Source organism: Lepus europaeus, chromosome 13 (genome assembly GCF_033115175.1).
Source record: "Lepus europaeus isolate LE1 chromosome 13, mLepTim1.pri, whole genome shotgun sequence".
NCBI lineage: Eukaryota > Metazoa > Chordata > Mammalia > Lagomorpha > Leporidae > Lepus > Lepus europaeus.
The window spans coordinates 2,149,513-2,169,285 of NC_084839.1; the positions used below are offsets into that span (position 1 = coordinate 2,149,513).

At 49.8% G+C, this 19,773-nt stretch overlaps 1 protein-coding gene across 3 annotated transcripts in view; it reads left to right on the top strand.

Annotated features, from left to right (window-relative positions):
• The window catches only part of TRAPPC12 (trafficking protein particle complex subunit 12), an 89,841-nt gene that overhangs the window by 42,362 nt on the left and 27,706 nt on the right, over positions 1 to 19,773 (top strand). For all 3 annotated transcript variants that reach the window (XM_062208904.1, XM_062208905.1, XM_062208903.1), the window contains exon 6: positions 15,934 to 16,046. In XM_062208904.1, the coding sequence (XP_062064888.1) occupies positions 15,934 to 16,046 (113 nt within the window). The remainder of the gene's footprint in view (positions 1 to 15,933; positions 16,047 to 19,773) is intronic.

Below are 19,773 nucleotides of genomic sequence, written 5' to 3' on the forward strand. Positions count from 1 at the left end.
TGGGGAGACAGGTCCATCTGTGTGTAGGTGGGGAGACAGGTGCCTCTGTGTGTGGTACGGGGAGACAAGTCCGTCTGTGCAGGTGGGGAGACAGGTCCGTCTGTGCGGGTGGGGAGACAGGTCCGTCCATGTGTGGTGTGGGGAGACAGGTCCATCTGTGTGTGGCGTGGGGAGACAGGTCCGTCTGTGTGCGGGTGGGGAGACAGGTCCGTCTGTGTGCGGGTGGGGAGACAGGTCCGTCCATGTGTGGCGTGGGGAGACAGGTCCGTCTGTGTGCAGGTGGGGAGACAGGTCCGTCTGTGTGCGGGTGGGGAGACAGGTCCATCCATGTGTGGTGTGGGGAGACAGGTCTGTCTCTGTGACTTCTAATTAGTGCTCAAGCTGACTCTCCACCAGCCAACCGCTCGGCAGGGAGTAAGCTGTGCAGATCCAAATGTGTGGTTTTCCTGTCACTCACATCTGTGTACGTTTCACTATTTTAATAGCTTTTTTTGGTAAAAGCTATTTACTTTAATTCTAATCTACCTCTTTAGTCTCTTTTGAGAAACCTATTCTTGGGATACCCATGGTTAAAGCTACTCTTCGCTCCACAAAAATTGAAATTTTTAAAACTAGAAATATTAAGTATTCATTTAGCAAATATTTGCATTTTTCCATCTTTTCTTCAGTCCTTTTTGTAATCAATGGAAGTGTCCATCACCAGCAAATCCAATGAAGCTGGTCCCCAGCCTCCCGTCACACAGTTCACAGCTGTAGGTCTGGTGAGTGGCCCTCTGGAATCCATTTTCGCTCAGCGTGTGTACAGAGAAGCCTCCCCGCACACACACACAGAAGGAGAGAGCTGTCTCACGTGCTTTCAGAACGAGTACCTCCAGCGTGTCTTTCTTTCCCTCGCCTTTCTCCACTTAGCGTTGCTCACCCCGCTGTGTCCTTAAGGACGAATTGAACCATGAGGATCTTTCTACCTTGGGCTGTTAGGAGCAATGATATTATAAGAATCTGTCCATTTCTCTTGGTGCATGTGTTCAAGTGTTTCTCTGAAGTCTGAATTTAAAATGGCATTGCTGGGTTGTGCAGCATTTGCATTTTAGTTTTACAAGAAACCGCTGAATTGCTCTCCGAAGCTTCTGTGCTAATTTCCACTCGCAACAACAGTGGGTGACAATTCCTGTCTCCCTATGTGTCTAGTATTGTCAGGTGGTCACCTGGGGGTTCTGAAATCCCACCTCTCGTCACTTTTCGTCTTTGGATTCCTGCTGAGTCTCGCGTCCGCTAACGTTGGCATTTCCTCTTCAGGGACCTGCTCTTTCATAAGCTTCGTCCATGTTTCTGTTAGTTTGTGTTTCTGTTGCTGATTTGTGAGGCTCTTTCTATACTCTACGTTTCTGTTAGATAGTTTGAAATATTTTTTCCCATTCTGGGACGTACTTGCAACCTTGAAGAAAAAGTATTTTGATTTAAAAATACCAACATAACCTTTTTTGTTTGCAGCCTTAACGTTTTGGGAATATTTTGTTGATTCCACGCAGTACTGCAGGCATAGCAGGAATAATACATGCAAATGAATCATGCCTGTGTCATGGAGACACGAGAGACATCTGCCAGGCAGCTTTCTGGAACATTCTTCTAGCTGGGTGAGCGCGCATGGGTGCCCAGACTGCCCCCCGGGCGTGGCAGTAGTTCTGGAAGATGCCTTATTGGAGTCTGTGTTGTGTCTGACATGTATCTCTTCCCTGGGGCTTCCGAGGCAGCCTACATCCGGATTCCCTCATGTGCACCTGTAGCCTGTGGAAGGTGCTTTCCGCCAGGGGCCACCTGCTGGTTGGCTCTATTTCTCAGGAGCGTCTGGGAGCGTCTGTGGTCCTGTAGACAGCCCCTGGTCCCCCCACAAATCTCCACTGTCCACGCCCACTGCTGCCTCATGCGCCCCCAGAGATCGTCCAGCCTCACTTGTCAGCCTCCTGCTGCCCCACCCCCCTGAGAGGAGGGAGGCAAGTGCCAGGTCTTCATGGGTCCCCGCCTTTTCCTAACTGCGAGTGGTTTTGGTTTCATCTGTTTGTCTTTAATGTTGACAACTTAGGAATTACTGTTCGTTATAGTACTTTAAAATACCTTGTAGAGACTGACGCAGTGGCACAGCAGGTAAAGCCACCACCTGCAGTGCCAGCATCCCCTGTGGGTGCCAGTTAGAGTCCCGGCTGCTCTCTCCCAAACCAACTCCCTGCTAATTCATTAGGAAAGCAGCAGAGGATGGCCCAAGTACTTGGGCCCCTGCATCCCCGTGGGGACCTGGATGAAACTTCTGGCTCCTGGCTTCAGCCTGGCCCAGCCCCAGCCATTGCAGCCTTCTGGGGAGTGAACCAGTGGATGAAAGATCTCTCTCTCTCTCTCTCTCTCTGTGCCTGTGCCTATGCCTGTGCCTGTGCCTGTGCCTCTCCCTCTCTGTAACTCCGCCTTTCAAATAAATAAATCTTTTTTAAAAATATGTGTTAAAAATCCTTTTGAGAGCCAGTCTTTATTTGTCTGCAATAACTTTATTAAATTTTTTTTACCTTGTGATTATTATACTAGAAGGCATTGCTTCATGAGTAGTGTTGACAGGGATGGGTGACATTATTACTTCTTTCATTGTCATTCATTGTATTTCTTAAGCTAACCTCTTGTATTGGTAGTGCATTTGTTGCAATTGATGAACCAGTATTGATGCATTATTATCAACAGGTGTTCATAGTCTACGCTTGGGTCCAGTTCACAGCACCTGGCAAGGGACGGAATCAGACTTTCCCCTGCCCCAGGCTGCAGGCAAGCCTGTGTACGTGTTTGCTGTATTCTTACCTCCAGAGAAAATGAAATGTCCATCCCGATGAAATGTCTATCCTGATGAAGTGTCCATCCCGATGAAGTGTCCATCCCGATGAAAGCTCCAGTCCCAATGAAAGCTCCAGTCCTGAGTACTTAATTTCAGCCTCTTGTAGGCCAGTTAGATGGTTCCAAATCTCTACCTCGATGAGAGGGAGCATGTAGACCTACGCGGTGCCAGTGCCTGGAGTTTTGAGAGTACCGTTCAACTGTCCACACAGCAGGGGAAAACGAGGACCCAGTCTTTCCACCAGAAGTAAACCATGTTTGATGGTCTTCAATATTTAGGAAAGGCAATGCTATAATGATTGCATATGAAATCTTGTTTCAAAACTTACCCCTTGAGTAAGCTAGCATCATGTCAGGCTAAAAGTGATGAGACCCTTTAATTCCATGCTAAATCTCTCTTCCCTCCCATCCACGGTCCCTTCTACCACGTAGGTCAAGGTGAATTGTCATTGTGTCTTCAGTCCTCATGGATTCTCATATCTAGTTCTCAGACTAAATTCTGAAGCTTTTTGTGTCAACAGATAACCTGACACCATAGCTCAGAAGTGAATGTTCATCTGACTTCAACCGTCAGCTTCGTTCTCCCTGACAAAGTCAGTCCTCCTCTTAACGAGAACGCCCGCTGTCTGCTTTTGTGTGCAGCTCACTTTGCGCTGCACAGGGTGCGTCTGGCACTTCCGTCTTTCGGAGGAGGCTGTCAGTCCTTTCCCTGCTCCTCACCTGGCTGTCCTTTTCTGTGACATGCAGTGTCCCCATCTTGGCCCAGACATGCAGCAGTCATGTGCCAAACAACAGTGTTTTGGCCAGTGATGGTCCACATGTGACATTTGTCCCACGAGATTACCTTACCTCATGTTGTTGTCATAGCGAATGGTGTCAGTGCACACGACAGATCCTACCAGCGCTCTTCTCAGAATACATCCCCATTGGCAGGTGACGTTGCTGAGGGCTGTGAGCATGGCTCCGTGGTCTTGGTCAGGCACATTTGTGCACCAAGCAGTGTCCCCAACACTGAGCGGCAACAGGATGGAACCCGTGGGCTCCACTGAAGTCAGGGGAGAGGAATTCAGAGCAGAAATGTCAGCGGCGGCCTCTTATTCAGGAGTGTCCTCGGAGCTGGCCAATGTCAGAGTCGGTGCCCTGGGCAAGGGTACAGTGGGATCCTGCCAGCGCTCACCACGCCGGGCAGCACCAGCGTCCATGTGTCCCTCTCGGGCCTCCCAGTAGCCTGGCCATGTCTGAGTTTCCCTATCCTGGTGTGCAGACGACACAACACCCTCGGGAGGATGCAGGTCATAGTGCCTGGAGAGGAGCAGAAAGACTGTTCCCCTGCCCCTCGCTGCGGGCACGTCAGCACCCCCAGAAGCGAGCACGGCTCCTGTCTGCTCCCTTTCATTTCTCCGGGCCCCGCTCCAGGACGGGCTGATTCCTGGCACGTTCCTTTTGGACTTCTGCGGGGCAGTGTGGATTTTCAGCACTGCGGGGGACTGTCTAAAATAAATTTTGTAGGAATATTTTCATTTAATGTTTTCTAAATGATTGATGAGAACGCTCCTACAGTATTTATACCAACCTAGATTTTGGCAGGTCATGACTATACATGGGAATCTTCCAGAAAAACAGATCCGTGAGGAATAATTTTTCCTTACAGATTGTGACTGGCCTCTTTTTCTTTTTTTTAACCGGCGCTTTCTCCCTGCAGGAGAGAGACAGGCCTCGGGGCTGGGGCGGAAGCCTTGCATATTTTATCTCACTTGGCAGCTCCGCTTAGCATGAAGGATTTTGCTGAGATTCCCAGTGTTGGCTCTTCAGGGCCAGACTGAGAGAATTCTTACTTACAACATTACTTTTATGTGCATTTCTTTAAAATAAGCAAATGTCTGAACTACATCAAAGCTGTTTCTGGATGTGCATGCTTGCAGAGATGGCGAGGTCCCCCCTAGGATGGCGGCTACAGCGCTCTCATGTTGTGTAGCCAGTGCCGAGCTGCATGCTTGGCACTTAAAGCAGAACGAGTGTTCATGAAGTTAACGCTGTGAGCTTGACTGGAGGTAGTGGACAGTGTCCCCCACTGTGTCCATTTCCGGTGTGAACGTGTGTGAACCATGTATTTTTCTACTGTTTTTCTTACTCATTTAATTCCCTTCATTTTTCTCTTCCATATGAAGCTGTGTGTAAGTCTGTTCATGCAAGATTTGTAATCTGTGTAAGATCTCTCCTGCCGAGAACGGCACGGGTGGTGGTGACGTGGCTGCTCGTCAGCACCGTCTGTGTGCTGGTGTCTGCCCTGGGGGACCCAGGCTCCAGTTTCAAGGCACAGGGAGGCCGGCAGACATGTGCTGCCTGCTTTCTCAGGGACGCTGTGGATGCTGTGGGAAGCTTCCCCCGAGTCAGCGTGGAGCTGCTGCGAAGGGCCGGATGCGGTTGTGTTGCAGGTTTGGGTGAACTGTGACAGGCATGTACACTTGCTTAATAAGCGACTGTGGGCCCGGAGGACGGGGGGGGGGGAGCAGCACCGGCCTGGTTCCTGTGCAGAACTCCTGCAGGCCCCTGCCGGCTGTGGTTTTCTGCCGGTACTGGAAGGCTGACCAGGTGAGAGAAGGAGCTGATCGCCCTGGGGTTGGAGGCTCCGAGTGACTGTGAACTCCTCAGGAGTTACCTGCAGGGGGAAGGCGCCCACTGAGCTTTGTTCTTTTTTCCCAACATGTTAAAATGTAACTCTGGAAGAATTTTACAGCATTATTCATTTTTACTTGTGTGTAGTTTACACAACTTGTCCTGCAAATCCACGGCAGAAATGGGTAGGTTTTGCTCACACGTCATTTTTCCCTGTGGAAAGCAGGAGCTGCAGGAGCTCCTGGAGGCGCATCTGGGATCGTGAGAGCACTGGGAAAGGAGTGTCAGCCGCAGGTCGTCAGCCCCTGCCCTGGGCCCCCGAGAGGGCCCCCGAGTGCCAGTGCCGGCTCCACCGCCAGGTCCCTGAGACCACCCTGTTCTCAGCGCTCTCGGCTGAACTTCTTCCTCGCCTTTCCTGTGCTCCGTGTCTTCCTTAAGTGCCTGCCTCCTGCTCGAAGGCTCTGAGTAGGAGCTATCGAGGGACACAACACAGCGACAAGGGGGCGTTCTGCATGACGTGCAGGGGATCCATACAGTGATGGCTCTGCCTAGCACTGACTACATGGTTTAATTGGGTCCTAATAAACTTAGATGTACATTTTGAGACCTCATGAAGAGTTAAATGGCATTGCCTAATCTTCGGGCTTTGGAATTTTAGCCCCACAGCATTAAGGTCGTGGTCTGCGGTGGGGCTCCCCAGTCTGCGGTGGGACATCATGGTCTGGAGTGGGGCTCCCCAGTCTTCAGTGGGACATCGTGGTCAGGAGTGGGGCTCCCTAGTCTTCAGTGGGACATCGTGGTCTGCGGTGGGGCTCCCCAGTCTTCAGTGGGACATCGTGGTCTGGAGTGGGGCTCCCCAGTCTTCAGTGGGACATTGTGGTCTGGAATGGTGCTCCCCAGTCTTCAGTGGGACATCGTGGTCAGGAGTGGGGCTCCCCAGTCTTCAGTGGGACATTGTGGTCAGGAGTGGGGCTCCCTAGTCTTCAGTGGGACATCGTGGTCTGCGGTGGGGCTCCCCAGTCTTCAGTGAGCACATCGTGGTCTGCGGTGGGGCTCCCCAGTCTTCAGTGGGGCATCGTGGTCTGGAGTGGGGCTCCCCAGTCTTCAGTGAGCACATTGTGGTCTGGAGTGGGGCTCCCCAGTCTTCAGTGGGACATCGTGGTCTGGAGTGGGGCTCCCCAGTCTTCAGTGGGACATCGTGGTCTGGAGTGGGGCTCCCCAGTCTTCAGTGGGCACATTGTGGTCTGGAATGCTGCTCCCCAGTCTTCAGTGGGACATCGTGGTCTGGAGTGGGGCTCCCTAGTCTTCAGTGGGACATCGTGGTCTGGAGTGGGGCTCCCCAGTCTTCAGTGGGACATCGTGGTCTGGAGTGGGGCTCCCCAGTCTTCAGTGGGACATCGTGGTCTGGAGTGGGGCTCCCCAGTCTTCAGTGGGACATCGTGGTCTGGAGTGGGGCTCCCCAGTCTTCAGTGGGACATCGTGGTCTGGAGTGGGGCTCCCCAGTCTTCAGTGGGACATCGTGGTCTGGAGTGGGGCTCCCCAGTCTTCAGTGAGCACATTGTGGTCTGGAGTGGGGCTCCCCAGTCTTCAGTGGGACATCGTGGTCTGGAGTGGGGCTCCCCAGTCTTCAGTGGGACATCGTGGTCTGGAGTGGGGCTCCCCAGTCTTCAGTGGGACATCGTGGTCTGGAGTGGGGCTCCCCAGTCTTCAGTGAGCACATTGTGGTCTGGAGTGGGGCTCCCCAGTCTTCAGTGGGACATCGTGGTCTGGAGTGGGGCTCCCCAGTCTTCAGTGGGACATCGTGGTCTGGAGTGGGGCTCCCCAGTCTTCAGTGGGACATCGTGTTCTGCGGTGGGGCTCCCCAGTCTTCAGTGGGACATCGTGGTCTGGAGTGGGGCTCCCCAGTCTTCAGTGGGACATCGTGGTCTGGAGTGGGGCTCCCCAGTCTTCAGTGGGACATCGTGGTCTGGAGTGGGGCTCCCCAGTCTTCAGTGGGACATCGTGGTCTGGAGTGGGGCTCCCCAGTCTTCAGTGAGCACATTGTGGTCTGGAGTGGGGCTCCCCAGTCTTCAGTGGGACATCGTGGTCTGGAGTGGGGCTCCCCAGTCTTCAGTGGGACATCGTGGTCTGGAGTGGGGCTCCCCAGTCTTCAGTGGGACATCGTGGTCTGGAGTGGGGCTCCCCAGTCTTCAGTGGGACATCGTGGTCTGGAGTGGGGCTCCCCAGTCTTCAGTGGGACATCGTGGTCTGGAGTGGGGCTCCCCAGTCTTCAGTGGGACATCGTGGTCTGGAGTGGGGCTCCCCAGTCTTCAGTGGGCACATTGTGGTCTGGAATGCTGCTCCCCAGTCTTCAGTGGGACATCGTGGTCAGGAGTGGGGCTCCCCAGTCTTCAGTGGGACATCGTGGTCAGGAGTGGGGCTCCCCAGTCTTCAGTGGGCACTCACATCACTCAGGCTCTTCAGAGCTACTGGTGCCGAGCCTCTGAGTGGCGTCTGCAATGCTGCACCTGTAACAAGGTCATAGCTGCTTGAGGCTGGTTGCAGGAGCAAGGGCTCAGGTTGAACCTACTCTCCTATTAACTCTGAGCTTAGGTTGTATCTAAAACTGTTTTCAAAAATTGCTTGATGTCTCCCTCTTCCAACTTGCATATGCAGTTAATTAAAGTAACTTTCTTTTAATCTGTTTTTCATCTCTCAGCTAAAAATACGGATTTATTTCATTCAAAGCTATGAACTTTGAGGTTATACATACTGCATGTAAAATGATATTTTTGTAATTTTCATCAAACTTCAGATCTGCTTACTGTGGTTTAACTGTACAAACCTCATACTTTGGCCAGTTGAATTCCAAAAGTTTATGTACAAAGGAGTTGATTCTTTAGAAGCTCTTTTCATAGAATTTAGGTTATGTCTATTTAAACCCTTACCGCAGCCCACAAAACCCTTAAATGCACCGTGAATAGAGCACTAATATTTCTCCTTCAGTTATAGCTGGCCAATATATTTAACAATATTTCTAATAAGGAGAAGTATATTTAAGTTCCAATTTCAGATTGCCAAAACACAGCCCTTCTCCACTCACACTCCCTTAAAGAGCTAGGTCCAGTTTTATATTGTGCCATGTGGCCCCATCTGTGTATCTCATTTTCCTCCCAGTCCTTGGACATGCTGTCTTTACAGTATGCATGCAGTTGGGTTTATCTTCTCTCTCTGTTTTTTAACTTACAGAAAAATGGAGCAGATACTCCACAGAGCTCCATTATTGTTAACATCTGGTAACGTCTTGCCCTGGTGTAGCACACATCTCACAAATGATGGAACAGTAGTGGCGCGTTGTTGCTAAAGCCCACAGTCTCCCTTAGGGCTCGTTGGTGGTGTTGGCAAATGCATGATGACTATGTATCCACCTTTGTAGCATCACACAGAATATTTTAACTGCCCTTAAAATTCTCTGTGCTCTACTGAGTAACTCTAGACCCTGATAGCTCCTGATCTTTTCACTGTCCCCATAATTTTGCCTTTTCCATTAGGCAGTCCAGTTGGGTTCATAGCATATGTAGTCTCTCCAGACTGGCACCTCTCACTTAGGATCATGCACTGTGTTTCTCCATGTCTTTGGTTTAGTACATCTCTTGTCATAGAAAAACATTCTGTTGTGTGGCTAGAGCACAGCTTATTGATCTGTTCATCAGTTGAGGGACATCTTGGTTGTGTTCAGTTTGAGGCAATTATGGATAAAGCTGCTGTAAACATTCTTGTTAAAGTTTTTGTGTGAACATAGTTTTTCAGCTCTTTTGGGTAAATACCTAAGCACATGATTTTTTTATCTTTTTTTTTTTTTTTTTTTTTTTTTTTGACAGGCAGAGTAGATAGTGAGAGAGAGAGAGACAGAGAAAGGTCTTCCTTTTTGCTGCTGGTTCACCCTCCAATGGCCGCTGCGGTCGGTGCATCGTGCTGATCTGAAGCCAGGAGCCAGGTGCTTCTCCTGGTCTCCCATGTGGGTGCAGGGCCCAAGGACTTGGGCCATCCTCCACTGCCTTCCCAGGCCATAGCAGAGAGCTGGCCTGGAAGAGGGGCAACCGGGATAGAATCCGGCGCCCCAACTGGGACTAGAACCTGGTGTGCCGGCACCTCAAGGTGGAAGATTAGCCTATTAAGCCATGGCGCCGGCCATGATTTTTTTATCTTATGGTAAAAGTGCACTTAGTTTCATTAGTGTTGCCTAGCGTCTTCCAAAGCATTCATGCATTTTGCAGTCTGATCAGCAATGAATGAGAGTTCCTGTTGGTCCAATCTTCACTAGAATTTGGTGTAGTCCATTTTCTTTAATAAGTGTGTGATAGTATTGGCATCTTGTCATTTCATATACAGTTCCCTAATGACACACTATGTTGAGCATCTTTTCATATGCCTGTTTGTCATTTATATGTCTTCATGGGGTGGGAATTCTTCAGATTACTTATTAATTGTTTTTTTGTTTGTTTTCTTATTGTTGATTTTTAGGATTTTTTTATCTGTTGAACAGAAGTTCTTTAGGAGATAGCTGTTTTGGCCGGCACCGTGCCTCACTAGGCTAATCCTCCACCTGCGGCACCAGCACCCCGGGTTCTTGTCCTGGTTAAGGTGCCAGATTCTGTCCCGGTTGCTCCTCTTCCAGTCCAGTTCTCTGCTGTGGCCCGGGAGGGTGGTGGAGGATGTCCCAGGTGCTTGGCCCCTGCACCCGCATGGGAGACCAGGAAGAAGCACCTGGCTCCTGGCTTCGGATTGGCGCAGCGCGCCGGCCGTGGTGGCCATTTGGGGGATGAACCAACGGAAAAAGGAAGACCTATCTCTCTCTCTCTCTCTCTCTCTAACTGCCTAACTCTGCCTGTCAAAAAAAAAAAAAAAGAAAGAAAGTAGTAGGTGCTGCCTACAGCTGCTTTAAAAAAAAAAGGAGATAGCTGTTTTATAAACATTTTCTTCCTATGAGTTATCTCTTCAATCTCTTAATATCTCTTCATTCTCTTAATAATATCTTCCACAGAGGATAAGTTTTTAACTTTAATGAAGTCCAAACTTAGAAATTGTTTTGTTTGATGGAAGTAGTCTTGGTGTTGTCTCTGAAAAGTTATCACCAGGGCAGGTCTTTGACACAGCAGTTAAGATGCTGCTTAGGAAGCCCTCAGTCCTATCTGAGAGCCTGGGTTTGTGTCCTGGCTCCACTTCCAGTTACAGCTTCCTGCTGATGTGTGCCCTGGGAGGTAGCAGATAATGGCTCAAGTATTTGGTTGCCTACAACCCATATGGGAGACCCACATTGGGTTCTGGGTTCCTGGCTTCAACCTGGCTTAGCCCCAGATGTTGTAAGCATTTGAGGAGTGAACCAGCAAATGGAATGTCTGTCTGTCTCTCTCTCTCTTTCTCTCTCCCTTTCTCTCTCTCTCTCTTCCTCCCTGCCTCCCTCTCTCTCACACCCACACACTATCTTACTCTATACCTCTTTCTCACTTATTTTTTTTTAAAGATTTATTTATTTATTTGAAAGGCAGAGTTACAGAGAGGTGGGGGGGGGGGAGGTCTTCCATCCGTGGGTTCACTCCCCAGATGGCTGCAATGGCCAGAGCTGGGCCAATCCAAAGCCAGGATCCAAGACATTCTTCTGGGTCTCCCACGTGGGTGCAAGGGCCCAAGGACTTGGGCCATCTTCTACTGCTTTCCCAGGCCACAACAGAGAGCTGTATTGGAAGTGGAGCAGCCAGGACTTGAACTGGCGCCCATTTGGGATGCCAGCACTGCAGGTGGCAGTTTTACCCACTGTGCCACAGTGCTGCCCCTCTCTCACTTACTTACTATCATTCTCTGTCTCTTTGCCTTTCAAATAAATAAAAATTAAAACAAATAAAAAGTTATCACCAAACTTAAACCATGTAGATTTTCTGTGTTCTACTTTTTTTTTTTTTTTTTTTTGACAGGCAGAGTGGACAATGAGAGAGAGAGACAGAGAGAAAGGTCTTCCTTCTGCCGCTGGCTCACCCTCCAATGGCCGCCGCGGCTGGCGCGCTGCGGCCGGCACACCGCGCTGATCCGATGGCAGGAGCCAGGTGCCTATCCTGGTCTCCCATGGGGTGCAGGGCCCAAGCACTTGAGCCATCCTCCACTGCACTCCCTGGCCACAGCAGAGAGCTGGCCTGGAAGAGGGGCAGCCGGGACAGAACCGGCGCCCTGACCGGGACTAGAACCCGGTGTGCCAGCGCCGCAAGGCGGAGGATTAGCCTAGTGAGCCGCGGCGCCGGCCTGTGTTCTACTTTATAACATAGAACATAGTTTTACATTATACATTTAGGTCTGTTAGCCATTTTGAATTAATTTTTGTAAAAGATGTGTGACCTGTGTCCAGATCCATTTGTTTTCCATGTAATTGTCCAGTTGTCCTAGAACCAGTTGGAAAAAGTATACTTTCTCCATTGAATTACCTTTGTTATTTGTCAGGTGATTTTCTATATTTGTGAGGGCCTACTTCTGGGCTCTCTGTTGTCTTCCATTAATCTAATTATTCTTTCATCTGTAGCCTAGAGCCTTTATTATAGTAGCTTTTTGGTGTGTCTTTTTTTAAAAAAAAAAAAAAGATTTATTAATTTATTTGAAAGAGTTAGAGAGAGAAGGAGAAGCAGAGAGAGAGGTCTTCCATCCACTGGTTCACTCCCTAGATGGCCGCAATGGCCAGAGCTGTACCAATCCAAAGCCAAGAGCCAGGAGCTTCTTCCAGGTCTCCCATGTGGGTGAAGAGGCCCAAGGACTTGGACCATCTTCTACTGCTTTCCCAGGCCATAACAGAGAGCTGGATCGGAAGTGGAGCACCGGGACTGAAACCAGCAATCATATGGGATGCGGGCATTGCAGGCAGCGGCTTTACCCGCTATGCCACAGTGCCGGCCCCTACAGTGTGTCTTGAAAGTCAGACAATGTCAGTCCTTAACTTTGTTCTCTTCAATATTTTGTTTTATATTTCAGTCCTTTGGCTCATAATGTAAACTGTAGAATCAGTTTGTTGATGTCCACGTAGTAACTTTCTGAGATTCTGATAAACATTAAATCTGTAGAACAAGTTGTGAAGAGCTGCACAGAACTGGGCTTTTAGCTGCATTGAGTCTTTTTTTATCCATTAACATGGTATATCTTTCCAAATATGCTGATTTTGTTCATCAGAATTTTATAGCTTTGTTCATATAGATCTTAGGCATATTTTGTCAGATTTATGCCCATGTATTTCATTTGTTTTGGTGCTAACATAAGTGATATTATATTTTTAATTTCAAACTCCAGTTGATTGAGGTATGTAGGAAGCCAATTGGCTTTTGCTTATTAACTTTGTATACTGCATCCTGTAATCATGTAATAGTTTAGCTGTTTGGTCTGTTCTTTGGGATTTTCTACATATATAATCATATCATCTGTAAACAAAATCCTAATCTGTATACCTTTTGTATCCTTTACTTAATGCATTTGCTAGGACTTTTGATATGATGTTTCCTAAGAGTGGTGGAAGGAACTTCTTGCTTTCTTCACGCTCCTAGCAGGAAAGTGTCCAGTTTCTCATCAGTGTGTTGTTTGCTGCAGTTCTTCTATAGATGTCTTTTATGAAGTGGAAATGTTCTCTCTATTCCTAGTTTCCTGGGAGTTTTTCTCATGACCCGGTATTATATTTTATCAAGTGCTTTTCCTGCACTACTACGCCACAGCGCTGGCCCCTATTTATGTTCATTTTATTTGAAAGGTAGAGAACAGAGAGAAACAGAGACAAAGGGAAATCATACGAGTTTCCTTTTCTTGTTAAAATGTATGTATGCATTTGAAAGGCAGAGTGACAGAGACAGGAAGAGAAATCTTCCGGGGGCCAGCATTGTGGTGTAGCAAATAAAGCTGACACCTGCAGTGCCAGCATTCCCAGAATGGCACCAGTTCAAGTCCTGGCTGCTCCACTTCTGATCCAGCTCCCTGCTAATGACTTGGGAAGGGAACAGAAGATGATCCAAGTGATTGGGCCCCTGCATGTGGAAGACCTGGAAGAATCTCCTGGCTCCTGGCTTCAGATCAGCCCAGCTCTGACCATTGCAGCCATTTGGGGAGTTAACCAGCAGATGGAAGATCTCTCTATCTCTATCTCTATCTCTCTCTCTGACTCTCTGTAACTCTGCCTTTCAAATAAATAAATAAATCTTATGGGGGGATGGAGAAATCTTTCATCCACTGCTTCATCCCCCAAATTAGCAGCTACGGCTAGGCAAGGCCAAAGCCAAAAGCCTGGAACTCCATCCGGGTCTCCAACATGGATGGCAGGAACTCAAGTATTTGACCCAGCATCTGCTGACGTAGTCTAAAATCTTTTCACATCTTACTAAAGTGTAGAAGCTTGCCCAGATGCACAGCAATTATTAGGGTAAGGAACAGATCACTCCTGTCCCCCTTCATATATACGGCCAATTTTTAAACTGAGAGTGAAACTTTGCAGATGAGTTTACATTTCTGTGCTTATCTTACAGAACTCAAAGCGTTGTTACGGCCCTAGAGAACCTGTAAGGTGAAGGTTGTCCATTCTGTACTTGGTAAATAGGGGTGGAAATGCCATGACTTATGAGCATGTTAGTCCAAGCCAATGTAGTTAGGCTGATGATCAAGAAATTTTTTTCTGGGAAACCAAAATGGTCCTCAATATAAATTAAAATGAGTCAGATACAGAATTATGTAATATCATCAAAAAAGGAAGCTCCAACACATTAAATTCAATCACTGATATCTTTTTTTGTTTCCTCCAGGCTTACAATCACAGTAGAACCTATTTTCCACAGTGCTCCTCATTCTTTTTTGTTTTTAAGATTTATTTATTTATTTTGAAAGTCAGTTACAGAGAGAGAAGGAAACAGAGAGAGAGAGATCTTCCATCCACTGGCTCACTCCCCAGATGGCTGCAATGGCCAGCACTGAGCCAGGCTGAAGCCAGGAATCAGGATCCTCATCTGGGTCTCCCACATGGGTACAGGGTCCCAAACACTTGGGCCATCTTCCACTGCTTTCCCAGGCCATTGGCAGGTAGCTGGATTGGAAGTGGAGCAGCCAGGACTAGAACCAGTGCCCATATGGGATGCTGGCACTGCAGATGGTGGGTTTACCTGCTGTGCCACAGTGCCAGCCCCCTAGACCTTTCTTATTAAAGACCATAGAGCATCATAAAATGTTCAAGGTAAGGAGACGCATAGGCATTAAGCACATCTTGGTGTGACTTCCCGCCCATCCTCAGTAATGATGAAGGAATAAGATGGTGGATGGAGTGGATGGAGGGAGGTAAGGGGAGTTTCAGGAACTTGCAGAAGTCACACAGCATATTTTGTGGCTGTCTTCCAAACTAGATCTCAAAGCTGCACAGTAACAGCCGAGGCCCTTTGGAAAAAAATGTTTACTGAGACTGTATGATTGCCCACTGTTGGTATTTCTACATTCTTTTTTTTTTTTTTTAAAGATTTATTTTATTTGAAAGAGTTGGAGAGGTAGAGACAGAGAGAGAGAGAGGTCTTCCATCTGCTGGTTCACTCCCCAAATGGCTGCAACGGCCAGAGCTGTGCCGATCTGAGGCCAGGAGCCAGGAGCTTCTTCCGGGTCTCCCACATGGGTGCAGGGGCCCAAGCACCTGGGCCATTTCTACTGCTTTCCCAGGGCATAGCAGAGAGCTGGATTGGAAGAGGTACAGTCGGGACTAGAACCCGGTGCCCATATGGGATGCCGGCACCGCAGTCTGAGACTTAACCCACTGCAGCACAGTGCCGACCCAGGATCCCCTTGTCCTGAGAGATGAGGCAGCCACATTTAAATCTTCCTCAGAGTTTGTCCCTTGCCTGTTTCTTGTTCCTTCTACTCAGCACGCTCTGAAGCAGAGCAGCCCTGGCCAGTGGAGTGTTCAGGTCCAGTCCCCTTGCCTCTGGTTGGGACAGCTCCGAGACAGGACCTGATGGAAACACCCCACAGCCCTCACTGGAGGCACACCCTGTCTCGGTCCCTAGCTCCCTCACTGGCTTCCCCAGGATCTCTTCCGGAACTAGTCCTTCTTCAGGTCCTATTCTGGGGAGCCGACGTAGCTGAGCAGCCTTTTGCTTGAGCTTGCTATGCCAAAGAAATTCAGCAGAACACCCAAGAATTGTTACTGCTTCTCTTGGAAGGGATCATCTGCTGTTGTGTTCATCCTCTGCTGGCTTCTACCTGATGTGATGTGACTGCAAATAGCAGTGATGTACACCTGTCTGCTCTGAAAATTCTCTTGCCATACTTAGACACAACTTTATAGAGAAAGCCAAGGGGTGTTTTGTAGCTGATGCCATTGCATGCTTCTCCAAGAAATATAAGAATTCTGCCCTGGCTTCCACCAGGCTGTCTGTGATGCCTCCCCCAAACAAGCTAACCCAGCTTTTTTTTTTATTTTAGGCTCCATGGTCCCCTTTTCGATGCGCATCTTACACGCAGAACTTCAACAGTATCTGGGGAACCCGCAGGAGTCACTGGACAGGCTGCACAGGGTCAAGACCGTCTGCAACAAGGTATGTTGCCCAGGGGACCACACGTTGGGTCCCTTCCCTGGCCCAGGCAAAGACACGGCATTGCCTCTGTCCCCAGGAGGCATGGTGCGCCCCTGGGCTTGAGCCACTGCTCACTGCTCTGGCAAGTCTTCCAGTGCCACTGGCGGATGGCAAGCACAATTCCTTACCTGGAAACTACACGTGAGCAGGCACCCGGACTGCCAGCCCAGGTGCTCCCATGAGCTGGACTGCTCCTGCATCCCATAAGTACTCAGGAGCACTGAGTACCAGCACTGTGTGCCAGACTGATCACCGCAGCAGCAGGAGAGAGGTGATTATTCAGTCTCCCAGCATCTGAGCAGGCTGTCCTGTGTCACACGGTGGTCATCTGACCTGAGGCTGCTCCGCAGGTGCGGTGGCTCAGGTGCTCGGAGTCCTCTTGGTCCTGAAGGAACGAGTCAGTGGGAGCCTGAGCTGTGCCTCCCCACACTGGGTGGTTTGGGGGAAAAGCGTGTGACTCACTCTGCTGTGGGCAGCTGCACCCCGAGATCCTCACCGTGGGCCGGGGTGACACGGCCTTTCCTGCCTCCACAGTGGTCTTGCGTGGGCTGAATGGAAGAGTGTACTGCAAGTGCTTGGGGAGGAAATGTAGCAGGCAGCTGTTAGGAGCAGCAGCCACACACGCAGGAAGATGGCGACTACGAGTGTCACACGTCTCCGTGGATTTCCCAGCTATTCTTAGGGGAGTTTCATGGAATCCAGGACAGGGGGTGCCAGGGTTCCCAGTGGGGAGCGAGGAGCAGCCGCTCTGAGTGTCAACAGGCATCTCGGGTACCCCGGTTTCCCTAGCTTTGCGACCACTTCACCATCAGTGCCATGACGTAGAAGACATAAAGAACGCCCTGATTGCTTTCTTACACTTAGGCCAGTCGGTGCGAAAGTTGTGTCACCCACTCTTTCACAGGGTGATGCTTGAAAGCACAGTTAAAATGTATTTCAGAAATAGGAAGCACGTAACGTGGAGAAATTCCATTCGGTGAATGAGACCTGGACAGAGATGATTTTCTCATTCACTTCTTTTTCACGTTGTGGGAGATGTTTCCTGGTGTTTGAGAGAGAAAGCTATGTCAGGAGATTTGAGGTGGACAAGTCCATCAGTTGGAGTAGTTGGAGGCCAGCTTCCTGGTCCTAAAGCACTTCCTTTGTCCTGCACCAGGCTCCCTGGGTAGCGTGGTCAGGCCCCTTGCTTCTAACCTCTCCTGTGCCTCGGTCCTCGTGTCCTGTTGGGAGAGAGGAAGCCCTGAGGAGTCCTGCTCTTCCCCCCTGCAGTACCGCTGGATGTCCGCCAGGTGGGCAGTGACGTCCACTCGGAAGACCTTATGGAAGGGTGTGCCCCCCGATGCCTGGGGACGGGCTCACTGGCCAGTGGGGCTGGGCCCCCGGAGGCTCAGAACTGGATGCAGGCAGCTGACAGCCAAGCTGGGGAGGAGTGGGAGAACCAGAAGGGTCACACAGGGGCCCAGGCTGCCTAACTCTGGGGATGAGAACTTGAATATTGCAGGGGCCCCTGTCGGTGAGTGAGGGCAACAGCTGCCTTTCCAAATGGGAACAAGTCGCCGGGCTCAGGTAGCTCTCATACTGTTCTGTGGCGTGACCCGAATCGTAACCAGTGTTTCTTGTAGTGCGTCATTGCAGAAACGTCCTTTGTTCTAATCTGTAAGAAAAATGAGCCATTGCACCTAGGAAGAGGTAGTGCGTTGGTCTCCACCATACAGGATTTTCATGGTCACCTTCAGTAATTTTATGTACTCTTTTATGAGAGGAGTGGACTTAAAATTTGGCCCCTTCCCCAAAGAAGACCTAGCTACATCATGGAGGAACTGATGGCCAAAGACAAGAAAGGGAGAGACCCAGGGCAGGATATGCAGTCAGCCTTGAACCCCCTCACTATCAGCCCTGTGAGAAGAAACACGCCCGTTAACCTCCCTCTGCCTCCCGTGTGTGTCAGGGGACTCCTGGCACCTGCACACAGGTAGGGCATCCTTTCCCTCCTGAGCTCGTGGCTGTTTTAACTGAAGCTGGTTTGGCCTGGGCACCAGTACTGCACTGAGGGTATGGAGAGCTTTGTCTAAGGCCCCCAACTCAGCCAGAGCAGCTCTGCCTGAGCCCGTTGAGTTGTTGGTGCAACCACATTCACTGAGCCCTGCTGTGCACTCTCTGCTGGCCTTGGGGTGTGTTTTTGACACTGAAGGTAAGTGCGTATTTCTCCGGGTCCTGGTTGGTTTGCAGCCATGCACTGAGACATTGTAGTCATCCAGGATTACAGATGGGAAGTTTGTGCTCATGCTGGAGTCAGTTCACTCAAGGAGTACAAAATCTGAAAATAATAAAACCACACAAAAAGAAGAAATCCAGGTGGCCAACAAATGTATGAAAAAAATGCTCAGTATCACTAGGCATTAGGGAAATGCAAATCAAAACCACAGTGAGAGGTCACACCGCCCCAGTGAGATGGCTGTTATCAACAGCACAGAAAGGAAAAACTGTTGGAGAGGACGTGGAGAAAGGAAAACTCTCACTCTGCTGGTGGGAACGTAAATTATAGTGCAGCCACCGCACTAAGCCGTATGGAGACTCCTTAACAAACTACAGATAGAGTTGCCATAAATCCACTGCTGAGTAAAAGACAAGAAACCATTGTATCAGGGGGCCGGTGCTGTGGCACAGCAGGTGAAGCGGCCGCCTGCAGTGCTGACATCCAATGTGAATGCCGGTTCGAGTCCGCGCTGCTCCACTTCCTATCCAGCTCCCTGCTCATGTGCCTGGGAACGCAGTGGAAGATGGCCCAAATAGCTGGGTTACCACCTGTGTGGAAGACCCGCCCATAGTTCCTGGCTCCTGGCTTCAGTCTGGTCCAGCCAATATTGGACACCTGATTTTCTGTCATTAACAGCAAAAGAGACAGCTCTGAAAGGTTTTAAAACCAAGGATATCTTCATAAGAGCAACCCCTGCCTGCTCCATCCCTCCCTGTGCTGTTTGGAGCACTCAACACACCTGCCCCGAACCGTGGGCAGTCCAGCTCTCTTGACCTGGCTTCTGTGTGGTCCAGCGCCAACTGTGCAGCCACGGTGGTGCTGGGTCTATGCCTAAGGTTTCCCATTAACTGCCTCCCTCGGTTAGCGCTTAGCAGCTGGGGATGTGCCACTGTTACCCCAATTCCCAGACAAAGAAGCCCAGCCTCAGAGAGGTGCAAGACCACCCAGACCCCTACCACAAGGTGGAGGTGGGGCCGGTCCAAACTCGGCAACTCTCTGTGGAATTAGGCCTTGGACCTTCCTCCTCCCTGGTGTACAACATCCTCTCTGATGCCTTCGTAAGCAGTGGCTGATGTCATTGTGACAATGCCAGAAATGTCAATGATTCTGCTGTACTTGGTGTCTGCCAGAAATTGATCTGGCCAGCGCAGGGAGCTGTGGACTCCTCGGATGGGTGAGGAGAAGCAAACAGCAAAGAGAAGTTAGTGTGGACCTTCAGTTAGAGCAGTGGCGTCAACACTGATGGGGGCCCGACTTCAGCAGGACACCACCCAGGATCTTCACCAGGTAGTCCAGGGTGTGTTCTACCTGCTTTGTTTGAACCATGTGGTGAGTTAGTGAAGGTTTGGTTCACATAGAATTGTATCACTGAAGAATAAGATACGCCCAATTTGAAGCCAGTGTCCTGTGCTGCCACGGCTTGGAGAAGTT